At 43.3% G+C, this 19,967-nt stretch overlaps 1 protein-coding gene across 1 annotated transcript in view; it reads right to left on the bottom strand.

Annotated features, from left to right (window-relative positions):
* Positions 1-19,967, bottom strand: part of AGPAT6 (1-acylglycerol-3-phosphate O-acyltransferase 6) — a 35,952-nt gene that overhangs the window by 14,614 nt on the left and 1,371 nt on the right. The window contains exons 2-3 of the mRNA XM_012001572.1: positions 18,499-18,502; positions 4,729-5,736 (exon numbers count right to left, since the gene is read on the bottom strand). Of these exons, the coding sequence (XP_011856962.1) occupies positions 4,729-4,893 (165 nt within the window). The 5' untranslated portion in view covers positions 4,894-5,736; positions 18,499-18,502. The remainder of the gene's footprint in view (positions 1-4,728; positions 5,737-18,498; positions 18,503-19,967) is intronic.

Below are 19,967 nucleotides of genomic sequence, written 5' to 3' on the forward strand. Positions count from 1 at the left end.
ATCTCCTAGTTCTGTGGCAGTTCAGTAATAAACATCCCTTTGGCCTCACACTTTTTAACTTCAGGAACGTGACAAAACATGTCTGTGTTTAGGAAAGAATTGTCCAAAGTCACAAGGGCAGGGGAAATGAGGAGAGGGCTGAACAGCCTGTTAAGAAATGGCTGATCAGGTGGCTGAGTGCAGTGGCTCACACCTGTAATCACAGCATTACAGGCAGGAGGATCATTTAAGCCCAGGAGTTTGAGAAATGGCTGATCAATGAACTGGATCCTTTTGGCTGAAAGAAACCAAAATATTTCATCCCGAAATATACTTCTTTGTCATATTTCAAGATGACTGTTCAGAAGGACTGGAAATGCAAGAATAACGGAGAAGCTGTCTTTTGCAGGAGGAATTTGCATCTGTAGAGGAGACAAAGTGAAGTAAACAACAGATGCCAATGGGCTTTCTCTGAAGCACCTCCCTCCTTGTCCGAATCTAGAAAGAACTGAGACACGCCTTTAAAGGTCTGAAAGAAACACTTAGCATCTACACTCTTGAAGGGCTGCTATCTGTGAGGCTTCGTCTATCTGTGAGGCTTCATCTACACAAGACCACCTGTGCCAGCCAGGCCTCCTCTTCTCTCCCTCTTGTTACCTACTGCCACCTGATTTACCACCATAGCCTGTTTTTTGGCCATGCTCGGAGCCCCCACTGCTTCTGTAACCTCAAATGCTACAAAAGCATCAACCATCTGGCTATTTCTTTGAGATCTTTGTAAAACTCCTGTGCACATTAATAAATCTGTATGTCTTTTCTTTTATTAATCTGCTTTTGAGAGTTGATTTTTCAGTGAATCTTCAGAGGGCAAAGGATGCTTTCCCTTGGCCCCTACAAACCCTACTGGACCAAATCAAAGGGCCTCTGGGAAAACACTGCTTCTCTGCACTATACTCGCACAGCACACTCCTGACACCAGATGTGTGAGGAATGCCACCCTCAAACCCAAACCAAGCAAATCTTCAGCAGGCACCAGCTGGGTGTCCTCTAATTCAATTCAATTCTGAGGCTATCGACCTGGAGTTGGTATCAGATTCCACAAGTTATGAGAGTCAGTCCCGTATGACTGCCCCTACTTCAGATGCCAAGTTGAAAGTCTCATGTGACCCATACTTCTGACTGACCAGCTATAATTCAGGGTTCCCACAACCCCTCGTCAGGTTCAATTTGCTGGAGTGACTCCCAAGACTCAGGGTAATGGTTTACTTCCATGTATGGCTTTATGATAAAGGACACACAGCTCAGGAAGCACCAGATGGAAGAGATGCATAGGGCAAGATATGGCAAGCCCTTGCCATTTCTCCCAAGAGGATGCTCTCACCCAGCTGCCTCCCAGTTCATGCCCTGTTCTCTGCACTCCCTTATTCCCTATTGAATTGCTTCCCTCTTGCCTCCCTCCAATCCACCTGAACACATGCTACCAGAGTCCAGCCACGTCACTTTCTTGTTCAAAAACCTTCAATGGGCCGGGCGCAGTGGATCACGCCTGTAATCCCAGAACTTTGGGAGGCTGAGGCGGGTGGATCACTTGAGGTCAGGAGTTTGAGACCAGCCTGGTCAACATGGCAAAACCTCATCTCTACTAAAACTACAAAAACAGTCAGGTGTGGGGGCACAGGCCTGTAACCCTAGCTACTCAGGGGGCTGAGGCAGGAGAATCACTTGAACCCAGGAGGCGGAGACTGCAGTGAGCCAAGATTGCACCACTGCACTCCAGCCTGGGCAACAAAGGGAGACTGTCTCCAAAAAAAAAAAAAAAAAAACCTTCACTGACTTCAATGACTTCCCAATGCCTGAAGTTCAGTATTATAACCCACGTCAGTCCCTCCATGTGCCCAATGTTTTTGCTCTACTGAACTATGTGCCATCTCTGAATAAGACTTCCCTTTTCGCCTTTATCAACTGTGCTTCTAGAATGTTCTATCCTTTTCCCTTTTAGGATCCAGTTCAAATGTCAAATCTAAGAAATGCTACCTACTCAATTCCTGCAATCAGAATTCACCTCTGCCTGTGTACTTCAACTGGTATCCCATTCTGAATTAGTTATATATCCATATATTTGTCTTTCCTACTAGACTACACACACCTCAAGAGGCAGGAGCCAGAACTTACCCCTTTCTGCATTTCAGCACAGTCTGAGAGAGTGCTTTCCACTTAGTAGGCAGTCACTGATTTAATTTATCAACTCCCAATATTTCTCTCCATCAAGGTCTCCTTATGGAAAAGTAGAACCAAAATGACAAAACCTGGAACTATTTCCTATCATCTTTCCCCCAATTCCTGTCTCCTTCAGTTTGTCCTTTAACCTACCCAAGGCTATGTTAAAAATCACACTCCTCATCAGGGTAGGTAGGATGACCTCTTTCACTACAACCATGTAAAAGGAGTATTAATACTCCCACTCTCTGGACAAAGAAACACTGGAAAGTTCAATGCCTTTTCAGAGCCAGTAATGGAAGCCCTGGGATTCAAGGTAACAACTGCCTGACCTAGCACGAATGCCCATCGCCCTAGTCTCTTCAGCTTCTCCTTCTTCACCACTAGTTTCTTCAGCTTCTTCACCACTAGTTTCTTCAGCTTCTTCACCACCAGCCTCTTCAGCTTCTCCACAACTGCCACTGGTTTCTATGACTCTCCACCAACAAGTTCCACCTTGGAGTTTAACACAGATCACATTACAGCTGTCTCATCTTCTCTAACGTGACCTGATCAACTCCTTTCACATCATTTATTCTCATCTTTCTCCTTTACATCCAGGCTTTCTCTTCTCCCCTCTTCCAGGTCATTTTCAACTCAGCTGAGAGTCTACTCCTGGGAATTCTGCTCTTAGTGATACCATCGCCACTGTGGAGAGGGTTCATGTGAAGCACAAACATTAAGCAAACAGACTAAAACCCTTCCAGTCACATGCTGCTCTCTGCACACAAAGATCTTCTGTGACTCAGCATGAACAGGACCTGCACTGAGTTAGGGCTTCCAGGAAAGGGAATAGAAACGACATTGATTCACCCATATCCTCTCCATATTCCTCATCACTTGGCAGGTACACAGATATTTTCTCCTAGTTCCTTTATATCGGGAGAACTAGTCATGGGAAAGGAGCTGTAAGCCAGGGCTTGCTTAGGTCTGCCAAAAGCACAGGTATATGTACCGCATGAACTATTAGGTATCCAGTTTTAGTGATCTTTATGAAGAATGCAGACTGTGGTTGCCAGGGGCTGGCAGAGGGAGGAATGGGGAGTGAATGCTTAACGAGTGTGGGGTTTCCTTTGGACTGATGAAAATGTTGTGAACTGGACAGAAAACAATGTGAATATAGTAAACGCTACTGAACTGTTCACTCTAAAATTATTAACTTTATGTTGTCAATTTCCCCTTGGTTTTCTTAAATGTGAAAAAAAAAAACAACATATGCTTATAGACATACTAAGTACCAAAAAAGATAAAACCCAAGATTCAATGACAAACATAAAAATATTTCCCACTATAATGTAACATTTCATATCGCTCACTTAATCTGAGTCGTTTTCTTCATTGATAAAAATGCAGATAAATAAAATGCAGGTTAATAAAATGCCCCGTCTACCGCAGAATTATAAGGAATCAAAGAAAAATGATAAAAGTTACTCTCAAAACCAGAAGATACAATATGGGCCAGGAACGGTGGTGCAGGCCTGTAATCCCAGCACTTTGGGAGGCTGAGATGGGCAGATCACTTGAGGGGTCAGGAGTTCGAGACCAGCACGGGCAACGTGGTGAAACCCTGTCTCCACTAAAAACACAAAAAAATTAGCCAGGTGTGGTGGCATGTGCCTGTAGTCCCAGCTACTCAGGAGGCTGAGGCAGGTGAATTGTTTGAACCTGGGAGGCAGAAGTTGCAGTGAGCCGTGATTGCGCCACTGCATTCTGGCCTGGGTGACAGAGTGAGACCCTGTCTCAAAAAAAAAGAAAAAAAAAAGATACAATATGAACAAACAATGTTGTATTATTTTTACTACTGTAAGTGCACTTCTCAAATTATACATGAATCCCTAAAGATTTGGTGACTACTAAAAACAGACATTACAATTAAATCACCAAATCTGTGCAGAGGTATTTAAGTCTTATGGGAGAGAGCAACTTCCAAAAAACATCACCTCTCACCCATTTCCTTACAATGTGACCAGTTTGGTATAATTCAACGGTCAGGTAAGTTCTGATATATGTTTAGAAATGTATCCTTCGCCTTTAAAGAAAATAAAACAATTCCAATGCCCTTTTCTGTCCATTCTTTTAGTCTGAAATGCAAGGACCTACTTAGAATAAATGACTGGAAGAGAAGAGGCTTTCCCATGCTTCTCAAGTGAGGGAATATGCCTGCCGCAGCTTTGAGCTATGGCATCAGTTATGTAAGAAGAGACAGAGACTGGCAGTGCTTTTCTTTAATTCTAAGCCCCATTCTCTTTGAAATAAACAGGCGACATGTGCAGTCATGGCATAGGTCCCTCAGCTCAGCATAAATCAAACATACAAGTACCTTTCAAAAGTACACGTTTAGTTATTCTTCTTACTCAAAAAGCCACTTCCCATTCTCCCAACTTTCTCCCTGTCTAATAAAGAGATAACAACAGGCCTGTAAGAATAACTCTTTTTGCTAAATGCACTTCTACCCTCCTCTGTGAAGCAACCTTTTGTAACAGCACAACTTACCGCAAAGATTTTTAACAAAGTTTTCATGTAGAGTTTGCGGATACCAAAGGAGACTCCAAAAATGGCTGGCACTATGATGAAAACGAGGAGGAGGGTGAAGAGGACAGTCAGGGAGATGCCCAGAAGGTTGACAATCAGGCTATCAAAAGGCAGCAACAGGAACATGGTGGAAGATCCAGGCCAGGCCAGCACCTGCCTCCCCAAGAGCAAACTGTAGCCTTCAGATGGTCCTTCCCGACAGCACCAGCCAGGGAAAGGAAGCAAGTTCCCGAAGAACAGCAAACCCCATTCCAAAGTCCACACCCCTCAACCGCCTGAATAGAAGGCCTGGGAAGAGAAGGACAGGAAAACACGGCCACAGGAGGCAGCTGCAAACGCCAGGTCTCCCCAGAACGGATGGACTCTAAAGATGAATGAAGCTCGATGGGTCTTCAGTAAAAGCATCCGAGTCCAGATGGAATTTCTGTGCAAGTGAGCAGTGAGGGCAGGGGCTCTGCTCTGCTGTCCTGATGCTGCTTCCAGAAGTTTTACATGGTTTTCCTGCCCAAGAGCATTCAACAGATAAATCTGTCCCTGTCACTGCCAGAAGTACCAAGAAGAGTTCAACCTGGTGCCAGAAAAATCCTGATAACTTCTGTGGAGGGGTAATCACTGGCACTTTACACAGAAGGCTTTTGAACTTGAATATGTGGAAATTAAATAATTGTTTTACTTAAAATTCCTTCATAAGCTGAAAACCATGTTCACTGTAGAGAGTTCATTATCTGGCCCCATCCTCCTCTGGTGAGGCTCCTGGCGCTCACAGCTTCCAGGACCCTCCTACCTGGAGAGCTACAGTCTTTGCCAGCAGGAAAGAGATGCTGGCACACAATGTCTCATAATGCAAGTGCTGAGTGTAACTCCAGACGCATCTGGCATTGGTTTCCTCTGGACACTCTTCTCCCTAAGGCTCCCTTTCTTAGCGGTGACCTGGGTTCTTGGCAAATAGCTGCTTACATGCTGCCAAAGCTGGGGGAGGGAAACAGAAACACTGTCAGTCACACAAATCAAGAGGAGAAATGTCAATATGCTGGGGACTAGGGGGACTGTTCCAGGGTAAGCCTAAAACTGTCAGTGTGGTCAATGCCCACTTTTCAAGTCATCAAGGTCAAAGAGACCAAGCAGAGCCAACAGGTGGCAGACATGAATGTGGGAGGGAAACATAGAGGTTTCAGTTTTCAACCCAAATGATACGACCTGTGGTCAAACTTTCTGAATAGAAAATACGTGTATACGAGACACATTTGAAAGATAAAAAGCATGTGCTATGGAAAGTACATCTCCTTACTACCTGTCCCCCAGGTATTCAGAGTGGTTCTGCACAGGTGCCGCCAAAGGTTGTAACCACCTTTGTGTTCTTCCCAAGACATTCTGTGCTTAAACAAGGAAATCACAATGGTTCTCCATCACCACTGGCCCCCAGGCTGGGAAACAACCACATATTATTCCTCACCTTGCTTTTTGTTTTTGTTTTTAGGTTAACACATCTCAGAAGAATGTCCCATCAATACACGTAGAGTTCCCTCACTCTGCAGGTGCACAGTTTTCAACTTAAGAATGTGCCACAACTTAGTTCACCAGTCTCTTAAGGTTAAACACTAATATTTCTACCTTTTTTTTTTTTTGTATAAATAATGTTGTAAGGAATAACCAGGTACATACGTGACTTAGTACACAAAATGTGCTTAGAAAATATATTTTCGGGGTAAATTCCTAGAAATGGAATTGCAGAGGAAAAGAAAATACATTTTAAATTTGCAAGATCTTGTCGTATTTTCCATATAGAGATGAACCTCCTCCAGCCTCTCCCCACACGGGTCGCCCATTGTGAAATTCCACTATTTCAAATATCTCACAAAAGTATTCCAATTTTATATCACACATTCCAAATCCCTGAACTTGGGAGTATCCTATCAACTCTCTCTGGCAAACATTTTGGCTTCACACCAATCACCCTCAGGCTGTTCCCAACACTTAGAAGTTCAAGAAACTGAACAAATTAACAAGTACTGACTTCGCCTTAAAATCTGCTCAATGTTTTAAGAGAGGAGACCACCCCTCATCTTGTCTTTATGCCCAATTTCTGCCTCCAAAGAAAGAAGAAGTATAAAATCTAAACGGCAGAAATGGAATCCACAGACAGACAGCCCAGCTCCATGCTCTGGGCCTGGTAGTTAAACATCAGCCCCTGACCTAACTGCTTATGTTATCTATAGATTCCAGACATTGTATGGAAAAGTATCGTGAAAATCCCTGTCCTGTTCTGTTCCCTTCTGATTACCGGTGCATGCAGCCCCCAGTCACGTACCCCCTGCTTGCTCAATCAATCAGACGCTCTCACGTGGACCCCCTTAGAGTTGTAAGCCCTCAAAAGGGACAGGAATTGCTCACTCGGGGAGCTCGGTTTTTGGAGACGTGAGTCCTCTGATGCTCCCAGCTGAATAAAGCCCTTTCCTTCTACAACTCAGTGTCTGAGAGGTTCTTATCTGCGGCTCATCCTGTTACAGTTCTAGAGAACTCAAGGCCGTTCCCTTGTTACCTCGTTTGTTTATCCCCAGCCCATCAATCTGTATGATTTCCATTTTACACATCAGGAAGCTGAAAGAGGTAGTTGCAGACCCAGTTCCTCTGTACGACTCCATGACATTCACACGTCTGAGGACGAAATGCTCCAGTCTACAAGGACATGCTAATCAGTGGCGCTGAGTCATGAACCCTAGTTCCTAGTTTTGATGGCCACTTCTTACGTTTCCTTCCACTTTCACATTGTCACTGCTATTGCCAACATTGACTGAGTGCTTACGACATGCCAAGCACTGCGCTAAGGAGCATTTCACATACACCACCCTCACGTAATCCTCACGATGGCTGTACGGTGGAGTCATTGTCATCCTGATCTACAGGTGAGGACGCTGAGGCTGGGAAGATTAAGGGAGTCAAGTCACCCAGGGTTGCAGAGAGTTGGAAGCAGGACAAGAGCATCTATCTCCAGGACCCTGCTCTGTAACCCCTACTCCTTCCTATCTCCCAAACTACGTGCTTTAAAATGAAGTAGCACTGGCCAGGTGCGGTGGCTCACGCCTGTAAGCCCACTTTGGGAGGCTGAGGCAGGCGGATCACCTGAGGTTGGGAGTTCGAGACCTGCCTGGCCAACATGGCGAAACCCCATCGCTACTAAAAATACAAAAATTAGCTAAGCATCATGGAGCATGCCTGTAATCTCAACTACTCAGGAGGCAGGAGAATTGCTTGGACCAGGGAGGCAGAGGTTGCAGCGAGCCGAAATCGCTGCCACTGCACTCCAGCCTGGGAGACAGAACAGGACTCTGTCTCAAAAAAAAAAAGAAAAAAAGAAAAAAAGTAGTAGTACTTCCTTCAAGCCAGACTGCTCTACAGAACTTCTTGTGATTAGACAAAACCATCAGGATCTGGACTCCAGTATTAGAATTTGGTCGTGTTCTCAGAATACAGACATGCTCTTGTATTTTCATAAACACTCATACACGCCAGTTTTCTAACCGTGTTCTAGAGGCAGTTCAGGCACCTGAGCTACCAAAGTCCTCAGGCCTATCCAGGACAACATCTCCTTTCCTCCTTCATTGCTGTCTCCCCACTCCCCGTGGACAGGACTGCCGTGGGAAAGAGGCAGCAAGGGTCTCTGTCCTACTGGTCAGGGTTACCCTGAGTTCCACAGACCCAAGGTGACTGACACCAGGGTCACTTTGACCCCCATGCCAGAGTGTAGATCACTCCTCTAATGATCACAACTGAAAATTCCCAAGGTTATTCTGGGTTCATGTCCCCAAACCAGTACACACGTGTAGCAATAAACCAATTTCTTCACCTAGTTCAGGGGTTGGCCAATTATAGCCCACATCTGGCTACAGTCTTTTTCACAAAGGCTCATGAGTTTTTACATTCTTAGACTCTTTTAAACAGATGCAAAAAACAAAGAAGATTTGACAAAGACCATGGCCTACAGACCCTAAAATACTCACCATCTGCCCCTTATGGGAAGAGTTTGCACTCATGACCTTGCTGGTCTTTCCTCCACTCAGAGGCCCCCTGCTGGCTCTCCCAGTCCCATCCCATCCCACCCCATCCCACCCCGCCACACCCTACCCCGAGTTCCTTTTGCTGAATGCCAGCCTCCAGGACAGAGAACACCAAACTGGCCGAACAAGTTATTAGGCCAACACTAAACAATACTCACACAAATTCTTAGAAGTAGAGGAAAGAGCAAGCCAACTGAGTTTATCGAATCGGTAGTGTTTGGAAACTGAAAACTCATTAAAGCCAGAGGGAACTAGTGGCTGAAGGTCCCCTTAATACAGACTTTGATGTGTGGAAATATCAAAACTGTTCACATCAGAACTAAATCCAACCACAATTTCTAGATAACCGTTCATTTACGAGAGGCTATGACTTTGCCTCAAGTAAATATAAGCATGACCTCTTAAGAATGTGAGCTGGGGAAGCCATTCATTCACAGGAATATTCACTTATTCTCTCAACATCCACAGCTGGGTTCCAACCAAACTCACCCAGAATCATCAGGGCCAACGTTCCCCAACAGGCCAAACATTCCAGAGAATCAGCTAGTTCTGAGCCTTTTAGGAAGGAAGCTGCCTCCATTCCAGGAAGGCAACAGAGCCCATCACTAAGCTAACCTAACTCTTCAACCCATGGAATGGCAAATCCGGGCCTTTAGGCCTCCTAACGGCCTCAGTTCTTGGAGTGACTAGTTCATTCATTCAACAAATACTCACTGGGCACACAGTGTGCGCCAGACAGTACACCATGTGTTAGTTGTTGTTCAGTGGTGAAAAGATATGCCCATCCGGAAACAAGCACACAAAAAGTCGTAATTTCAAACTATGATGACTGTAGACAAGGAAAATAGACTCCTGGAAAAGAAAAGAAAACAAAGGAAAAGAAGAGAAAAGAGAGAAGAAAGAAAAGGGAAAAGGAAAAGGAAAAGAAAAGAAAAAAAAAAAAAAGAGAACAAAACAGAACAGAACTTAATTTAAATCAAGGCATCTACACCAATTCCGTCCCAATCATTGGACTGGGACTATTATCACTCCTAACTGCAGAATCAAATACTTTTCAGTCGGCTCTCTGTGACATATCCCAACTCAGGGACTATAACTGCTAGAATATGTGCAGACAGAGGCCCTGTGCCAACCCAAAAGGTAAAAGAAAGGCCACTTTATTAATACATGCTTAGATCACACAAGAATGTACATATTTTTAGAGCACACCAAGCACAATGCCAGTCACATGTTAGATCTCAATGAATGGTACATATTATCATTTCATTAGAATCAGAAGAAACTTAGTCGTCAGCGCTAGGTACCAGACTTCAAGAAGGCTTAGAGAGGAAGGCATTATAATGTATGACACAAAATACACAGGCCAAACAACACAACTTGCCTAGCAAGCAGTAAGTGTTCAATAAAAAGGTTAGCCGTAAAACAGAGAAATTCAAACTGAAAGTACAGTGAGATGGTAAAGAAATTCTGATAAACCACTGTACTGGTGAGAATGAAAAAATATCCTCAAATACTGCTGGTTGGAGTGTAAAATGGGTTTAACCTTTACAAAGAACAATTTAGCGACTGCCATCAAAATTTTAAATGTACATAACCTTAGATCCAGCAATTCCACTTCTAGAAATTTATCCTAAGGATAAATCAGACCAGTGGTTCCCAACTAAGGATGATTTCTTTTTACCCCCTTGGGGAGCATCTGGCAACATGTGCAGGGATTTCTGGCTGCCATGACTTGGGATGGGAGTGCTACTACTGGCATCTAGTGCAGTGCACAGGGCAGAGATGATGCTGCACATCTTACAAAGCACAGGACAGCTCCCACACAATGAGGAACTGTTCAGCCCCAAACGTCAGTAGTGCAGAAGTGTATAAATCCTGTATTTTAAAGCATAAGCAAAGTGATAATATGTGCTGGGTTACTGACTGCAGCATAGTCTGTAATATCAAAACAAACATCAGTGTCTCCCAATAGAGGATACAATGGAATACTATTCATCTGAGCCCCTGTCACTAGGAAGGAGAAGGGGAATTTGAAGGTATTTCCCAAGAAGTAATGACATTACACTAATGGGGTTTTCAACTACCACTTTTGCCTAACGGTGTTTATATGCCTCTAAAATGGCTGGAGCATGCTTTCTCATTCAGAAAGTGCACACGGCCTGACAGGGAGGCAAACACTGCCACAATCAGTGTTTGCAGAGCATACTGGGGGCAAACGAGACTCTTCAGAAAACAGGAACACAAATGCTTGAGGCTTCAAGATGGCACTTTGTGTAAACGCATTAGTAAAAAATGAGACTCTCACAGTAATTCTGAATCAGGACAGCTGGTATCCATGCACAGATGGCAGGGGCATGAGCCACGTGGGCCCTCAGAGACCCAGACAGAGCCATCCCCTGGCCACTAAAGGCTGTACTGGTTCTCTACCCACGATGCTCATTTGCATCACTGGGCCTCAGCCCAGATGAAATATATTAGAATATCTGCAGGTACAATCTGGATTTGTTCTTAAGACACTTGAGCGATTCTAATGTGTAGTCAGTTGAGACTACCGGGTTAAGGGTTCTTACCAGTTAACTGAGAAAGGACAACTGAAACTGAGAAGACAACCATCTCCGAGCACAAATTACCCACAAGTAAAAGGCATCTAGTTCTCTAAAAAAAGGAGGGGGATCACATTCATAAGAGAGGTGGTGAGGATCTAGAATGACAACCCAGGACATGAAACCCAGTGGAAGCCCTTCAGTACTGGAGAGCACTCAGAAGGTCAGATCGGACTGGCTGTCACCTAGAAAAAGTGGATTTGCTTGAGACACCTGATGCAAGGGAATTGGTTTTATGGTTGGCAGGTATGGGATGCAAATTCTAGCTCAATACTAAGAATCCAACCCTCACGCTTTTATGGTTGGAATGTAAGCTAGTGCAGCTTGGAGAATGGTTAAACAAAGTTACCATGTACCTCGCAATTCCACTCCTAGGTATATACCCAAGAGAAAGACAAACTGTCTACACCAAAAAAATTGCACATGAATGCTTACAATGGCATTAATCAGAACAGCCGAAAGACAGAAACAACCAAAATGTCCACCAGCTGATGACTGGATAAACAAAATGTGGTGCATCCATACAATGGAATCTTTGGCCATAAAAATGAAGAAATGATACATGCTATAACATGGATGAATCTTCAAAACATCATATTAAGTGAATAAAACTCATCAAAAAGATCACATATTGATTCCACTTATACAAACAGGCAAATCTACACAGAAAGAGATTATTGGTTACTTCAGAGCTGGCGAGAGTGGGGAGATACGAGTGACAGCTAAAAGGTCTCTGAGGTGATGAAAACGTTCTAAAACTATGTTGATGACTGTACACACCTGTGAACATTATAAACCCCAATGAACTGGATACTTTCATTGGGTGCATTGTAAGTCAATAAAGCTATTTTTAAAAGAATCTAAGATTGAGTTGTTCAAAAAGAATAGGCTGTATAGGGAGACCTTCACCTACATCCGCATTCTGCCGAGTGGCAGATAAGTTATGGTGGTTACACTGGATGTCTTTTAAAATTCCTTCCTGAAACAAGTTTTTTGTCCTTACGTCTTTATTTAAAATTGCAGAATGTGAGGGAAGCAGTAAAGCATGATGGCCAAACATACAGGGAATCAGACAAAGCTACATTCAAAACCAGGCTCCCAGGCTGGGCGAGGTAGCTCAAGCCTGTAATCACAGCACTTTGGGAGGCTGAGACGGGCGGATCACGAGGTCAGGAGATCGAGACCATCCTGGCTAACACGGTGAAACCCCGTCTCTACTAAAAAATACAAAAAAAAACTAGCCGGGTGAGGTGGCGGGCACCTGTAGTCCCAGCTACTCGGGAGGCTGAGGCAGGAGAATGGCACAAACCCGGGAGGCGGAGCTTGCAATGAGCTGAGATCCGGCCACTGCACTCCAGCCTGGGCAACAGAGCGAGACTCCATCTCAAAAAAAACCCCAGCCTCCCCTACCTTCTGACTGTCTGACCTCAAAAAAGTCACATTCCATGCTTCAGATTTCTCATCTGTAAAATGGGAATAATACATATCCTGTGGTATTGTTGTGAAGATTGAATGTGATGCCTATCAAGCTATCAGTGTAGTGCTTGGCACAAAATCATCTATAAATAGAAGCTTCTACTACTAATCATCACTATAAAGCTGGACGCAATAATAAAAAAATGACAAAACCACAACTTTATTAGTTAATCTTTCAGATTTCTAGTCCAACCTCTTCATTTTATGGCTCAAATAACTGAGCCTTGGAAGGGTTCGATGACAGGGACAAGTTACAAAACTGGCTGGTAACAGAGGCAGGACTAATGCCCATCTGATACCCAGTCGAGTGCGCTTCCTACTCCCCAGGCCGACTCCTCACTTGCTTTGGGGTGGGTTACAATTCAGAGAAAAGCATCCATTTCTCCTAGTTTACTTACTGTCAGAACATAGGCCCATCAAATGCCCCATCTGTGATGTAAACAAACATGCACACACAGGCACGAGGAAATGTATGCTAGGCTGAATTTAATGTCCAGTGTATCAGGACTAGTAGAGTGTTAAGAAATTTGCTTGAAAAGGATTCTGCTGCTTAGTGGGGAAAGTGCATAATGTTTCCAAAGAGGGTAGCTCTCAGAGCGACTCGGTTGACATGAACCTGAAGTGCTGAAAACCCAGAACACACACAGTTGGCATCAATCCTGGATAAAAAAAATCACTCAAGACAAAGCCAGGATCCAACCAGCCAAAGGATGATTCAACTCACAGGGAAGATAGAACATGGTCAGGGGTTCAGGGCCTTGGTCTTATCTAAGATCATTATGCCCTCCAGAACTTTCTTGAGTTAGCACTGGTACCAAGTTCACTCCAATGTAACGGAACCATCTATTGAAGCTGGCAAAACAAAAAATAGAAAACAAAACAAAAAAGACAGAGTATATTTTAATGAGGACAATTTGATTTGCTGGAGCTTTAAGACCCAAGACAATTCATTATTCGACCTGAACACTGCTCTGATGGCTCCATTTCAATACCAGTTCTTGACATCTGAGTACTGTATATGTAATTAGAAGCAACTTCCTGGCCTTTTTCTTGTTTAAAAAATCTTTTTATCCAGTTTATTTCACTCAGCATAATTATATTGAGAACCATCCACGTTGCTGCATGTGTCAACAGTTTCTTTCTCTTGATTGCTGAGCTGTATTGCAGTATATGGATATACCACAGTTTCTTCATCCATTCCCCTACTGATGGACATTAAGATTGTTCCAGTTTGGGGCTATTACAAATAAAGGTGCTATCTACAAGTCTTTGTATGGACATATACTTCATTTCTCTTGGGTAAATACCTAGGAGTGGAATGACAAATTCCAAAATGAGTTGTACCATTTTGTATTCCCACTAGCAGCGTAGGAAGTCCCACTTGTTCCACATCTTCACCAATACTTGATATGGTCAGTCTTTTAAATTTAGACATATCACTGGCCAGGCGCAGTGGCTCGCACCTGTAATCCCAGCACTCTGGGAGGCCGAGGCGGGCAGATCACTTGAGGCCAGTTCAACACCAGCCTGGCCAACAAGGAGAGACCCCATTTCTACTAAAAAAACAAAAATTAGGCAGGCATGGTGGCTTACTCCTGTAATCCCAGCTATTTGGGAGGCTTACGTGGGAGGATCACCTGAGCCCAGGAGGCTGAGGCCGCAGTGAGCCCTGATAGTGCCACTGCACTCCAGCCTGAGCAACAGAGCAACACTCTTGTCTTAAAAAATGAAAGCTTTTCATCACAAATGCACAAATTTGTGACATCAGACTTTTTTGTTCATCTCTCTGCAAATTCAAAATACTTCTAATTGTGCAAAGAAAAAAATCACTAAAACAGGAAAGAAAAAAACAATGACGACAACCACAAACTCTAACCTCAGACCTGAACATTACTAAGCAAAATAAAATGTTCCTTCATGTTCCACTGACAGTGATTCTCTGCAGTCCAACAGAGCAGCCACTAACCATGTGTGACCTTGGAGTACTTGAAATGTGCTGTGAATGTAAAATACACACTGGAGTTCCATGACTTCGTATGAAAAAACGCATGTAAAATATCCCATTAATAGTTTTTATATTGATTATGGATTAAAGTAATATTTTGGATAAACTAAGTTAAATAAAATATATTGTTAAAATTATTTTCACCTGTTTTTTTTTACTTTATAATTTTTTTTTTTTTATTTAAATTGACTTTCATTTGTAGGAGCTAAAAATGAGGTCATGGAGGTAGACAGTAGAATATAATAGATACCAGAGGCTGGGAAGGGTGGACGTTGAGAGCTTGGTTAATGGATAGAAAAAAAAAACTTAGATGGAACAAGTGAGTTCCAGTATTCAAGAGCAAAGTAGGATGACTATAGTTAACAATTTCTTGTACATATATATATATATTTTTTTTATTTTTATTTTTTATTTTTGAGACAGTCTCATTCTGTAGCCCGTGCCGGAGTGCAGTGGCGCGATCTCTGCTCACTGCATCCTCTGCCTCCTGGGTTCAAGCAATTCTCATGCCTCAGCCTCCCTCGTATCTGGGATTACAGGCACAGGCCACCACACCCAGCTAGTTTTGTGTTTTTAGTAGAGAAGGGGTTTCACCATGTTGGCCAGGATGATTTCAAACTCCTGACCGCAAGTGATCCATCCACTTCGGCTTCCCAAAGTGCTGGGGTTACAGGTATGAGCCACCACGCTGGGTCAGTTTCTTGTGTATTTTAATTTCAAATGAAGATTTGAAATGTTCCCAACACAAAGAGATGATGTATGTTTCAGGTGCTGGATATCCTAAATCCTCTGATTTTATCATTACACGTTCTATCCACGTGGGCAAATATTACTGTACACTATAAATATGTAAAATTACTGTTCCTCAATTTTTAAAAAATTGATACATACATTTACATATTTATAGGGCACAATGTGATGTTTTGAGATACACACACACACACACACACACACACTCTCTCTCTCTCCTTGTGGAACGATTAAATCAACCTAATCTATTTCCTTGTGCTTTTTAAAAAAGCATCACTATAAAATTTTAAATTGTATATATAGCATATATAATATTTCTATGGGACAGCACTGATCAAAAATTTTTAAAGGAGACTCTGAAAATAATATACCTTCAGCCGGGCGCAGTGGCTCACGCCTGTAATCCCAGCACTTTGGGAGGCTGAGGCAGGCAGATCGCGAGGTCAGGAGATCAAGACCATCCTGGCTAACATGGTGAAACCCCGTCTCTACTAAAAATACACAAAAAAATTAGCTGGGTGTCATGGCAGGCGCCTGTAGTCCCAGCTACTTGTTAGGTTGAGGCAGGAGAATGGTGTGAACCCAGGAGGCGGAGCCTGCTGTGAGCTGAGATCCCACCACAGCACTCCAGCCTGGGTGACAGACCAAGACTGCCATCTCAAATAATAATAATAATAATAATATATCTTCATATCTTCAACTGGCAAAGAAAGAAAGACGTGTGCGTGCGTGTGTGTATATATATATACACATATATATATAATTTCCCACCCTATTTCTCCGAGAAGAAAATGGTACAGCAGAGAGGGCTTAGATCTGGAACCAGGACTACTCTTAGGTTCCAGGCACAATTCTTACTGTCTGGTCTATGTGTCCTTGAATAAATCATTCAGCTTCAGCCGCATGCAGTGTCTCACGCCTGTAATCCCAACACTTTGGGAGGCTGAGGCAGGTGAGTCACCTGAGGTCAGGAGTTTGAGACCAGACTGGCCAACATGGTGAAACCCCGTCTCTACTAAAAATACAAAAATTAACTGGGTGTGGTGGCACACGCCTGTAATCCCAGCTACTCGGGAGGCTGAGGTAGGAAAATCATCTGAGCTCAGGAGGTGGAGGGTTGCACAGAGCCGAGATCTCACCACCGCACTTCAGGCTGGGCGATAGAGGGAGATTCAGCCTCAAAAAAAATTAAAAAAAAAAAAAAAAAAAAAAAACACTGAACTTCCCTTAAGTTTCCTGACCTTTTTTTTTTTTTAAAAATTCAGAAAAGTCAACAAAGGCCAGGTGTGGTGGCTCATGTCTGTAATCCCAATCGTTTGGGCAGCTGAGGCGGGAGGACTGTTTGAGCCAGGGAGGTTGAGGGTGCAGTGATCCTTGATCATGCCACTACACTCCAGCCTGGGCCACAGATCAAGACCATCTCCGTAAAATAAATAGGTAAAAGTCAAGCGCAAACGTATTACACTCCTGTTTTACAAAGTATTTTTCCATTACGGCAGATCTTCAGCTTACAAATTAACTGGAGGTGGGATCCAAACATACTAAGATTATACAAGGCAAAATGAAGAGAGCCTTAGATGAGCCTCTGTGTTTGTGTGGCATGCGCACGTGTCTGCATGTGTTTTAAAGGTGAAAGAGTACACTGAAGGACTCAGGGTAAACTCTAAGCACTTAGAAGGCTCCTTCTAACTCTAAAATTCTATTCTCTTAAAAAGCCTTAATCACACTGTACGCTACTACATGGTTTAGTGATACACGGAACAGATATTCCGTCAAGTTTTCCCGGTAAACACAATGACACATTAGGAAGTAAATGACATGCCGTAATGAGGTTCTACTTTACCCGAACAAAAAATTCTGTAGTACAGTTCAAGTTTAACCAGGACAAAATAACCTCCAGATAGCTCAGAGAGTTTTGTTTTGTTTTTAATACAAGCTAACTTTTGGTGACAAGCACACACAAGAAAAGTGGATTTTTCTTTAGCAGAAAACACTTAGCAAGTTAGGCTAGCCTCCGAAGAGACTAGCCACAGCACTCCTCACACCAAACACAAAATAGACACAACAGTCTCCTCCTCCTCGTCCCTCCTCTATCTTTAGGGGTAATGATATACCATGACACTCAAATGCTGTTATTGCAGTGGTACTTCCATAAACTGGACAAACATGACAACTATTGTATTTAGGTCACAAACTCACAAAAGAAAAATCCATTCTGAAAGTAAGTTGACAACTATATCATCATATAAATAACCTAAACTTCTCATGAAAACTCAAAGATCCCTAACATGAGGAATTGCTTGTTTCCAGCATTCCTTGTAGAGGTAGAATATCCCCATTTTAAGGGTAGGAAAACTGAGGAACAAGTACTGAACTCACAAGTCTTCGCTGAGATAAGGAAACGTAATAGCATAAATTTTGCTAGGAAATGCATATTATGGTTTTGTAAGACAGTCTAACCCACGGTCCAAGAAGCCCAGATTTTTATCTGTTAATGGCATGAAAGGCTTTCTGAGAGGATTCTATTGTTCTCTCAGAAAAAGAAGAGTAACAGTCCCAAGTCATTCTGGTTTCCCTTAGTAACTCTTTCTTAAATAGTTGTGAATGTTATCTACATAGTTTATAGCTTGTTCTTATTCTCAAACTGGTATACCAGTTCTAAGGTCAGAATTTTATCACGCTCCCTAAAAACTACTATCAGAACTTCTCATCTGTCCCAAGATGATTTTTAAGAAATAATTTAAGGCATTTCTTAAAATTCTGGAATTTGGTGGAAAAGCTCATGTTTGCCTATCCAAACCCTCCATGAATGTAAGCGTCTTCATCCACAGCCCTCCTACACATTTCTCTTTCCTGAAGGCAACCTAAAGGCAAGCAGTATGGGTCAGCGGAACCACAGCCTGGAGGCAGAGGCGGGATTTCCAGCCTCTGGACCTCCAAGGGCTCAGAAAAAATGAAAACATTGGACAGGACATTCCAAATGCTCTCATCCAGATCTGAAATACTTTTTTTCTTTTTTTGAGACGAGTCTCGTTCTGTCGCCCAGGCTGGAGTGCAGCGGCCCAATTTCGGCTCACTGCAACCTCTGCCTCCCAAGTTCAAGCGATTCTCCTGCCTTAGCCTCCCAACTAACTGGGATTACAGGAACTCGCCACCACGCCCGGCTATTTTTTGTATTTTTAGTATAGGCGGGGTTTCACCATGTTGGCCAGGCTGGTCTTGAACTCCTGACCTTAGGGTGATCCGCCCGCCTCAGCCTCCCAAAGTGCTGGGATTACCGGCGTGAGCCACCGCGCCCGGCCACACTTTTTCTTTTAACCTGTTCGATCATGTTAAGACACCTTTTGCTGTGCTCTTTCTTCAACTCTATTGTGTGTTTAAGACCTCATAAGAGTGGCCTGTGTTCCAAAACAAAAAGTACATTACGACTTCGTAGGGTGGTTTTCATTATGGAACTGAAGCTACTTTTGACAGACTCACCTTGCATCAAGTTCTCCCTGAGACAACGGGAGGGGAAATGTGTGGGGTGTGGATGGAACAGGAATAGCCACAGTTAAGTGGCTGAGGAGGCCAGACCAAGTACAAAGTACATGCTGGTTCCCTATTCCATCTATTTTCCTGTGTCTGAAATTCTCCAAAATACAAAGTTTTTTTTTAAAAAAAAAAAAAAAAAAAAAAGCACATCTCTTTCAAAGAGAAAGAAGTATACTCGATTGGCATTATTACAGGATTTTGTCTGCAGACTTTGGTATGGTATAACTGCTCTTCACACCATTTCCCTTGGATTGAAATAGAATCTACAAGACATGAAACTAATCAGAACTCCTCAAAGCTCAGCCAAAATTAAGAAAACGGACCAGAACCAAAATTCCTCAAATAACCTCAAGGTTATCAATGAGAAGATTCATGGTGATACTTGGCAGAGGATGGAACTCATTTCCATTGTGCTACACCGTATGTCTCCTATAAGCTATTTTCCGCACTTCTGAAGAGCTAAACTTCAGCCTTCTGTGACACGGAAAGCGAGGAAATAAACAAGCCCCAGTGAGAGGAGGATGCCTCGGAGGGCGCTGAAATAAAAAAGGAAAGACAAGGGATTTCGGGAGTTAAGAAATCCTAAAGAAAGAAAAATGGGAGCATGCATTTGGAGAAAGAGAGGGGAAAGACAAGCATCTCAGGGAAACCAGAGAACACAGGAAGGGGAATGACAGGGGAAGGCGCTTCCTGGCGCTCCAACGCCCTGCAGCCCTCGCCACCCACATCCCCGGACTCCCGGGGCGGGAGGGCTGCGGACACCTGGGACTCGGGGGA

This window comes from Mandrillus leucophaeus, unplaced genomic scaffold (assembly GCF_000951045.1).
Source record: "Mandrillus leucophaeus isolate KB7577 unplaced genomic scaffold, Mleu.le_1.0 Scaffold664, whole genome shotgun sequence".
Taxonomy (NCBI): Eukaryota; Metazoa; Chordata; class Mammalia; order Primates; family Cercopithecidae; genus Mandrillus; species Mandrillus leucophaeus.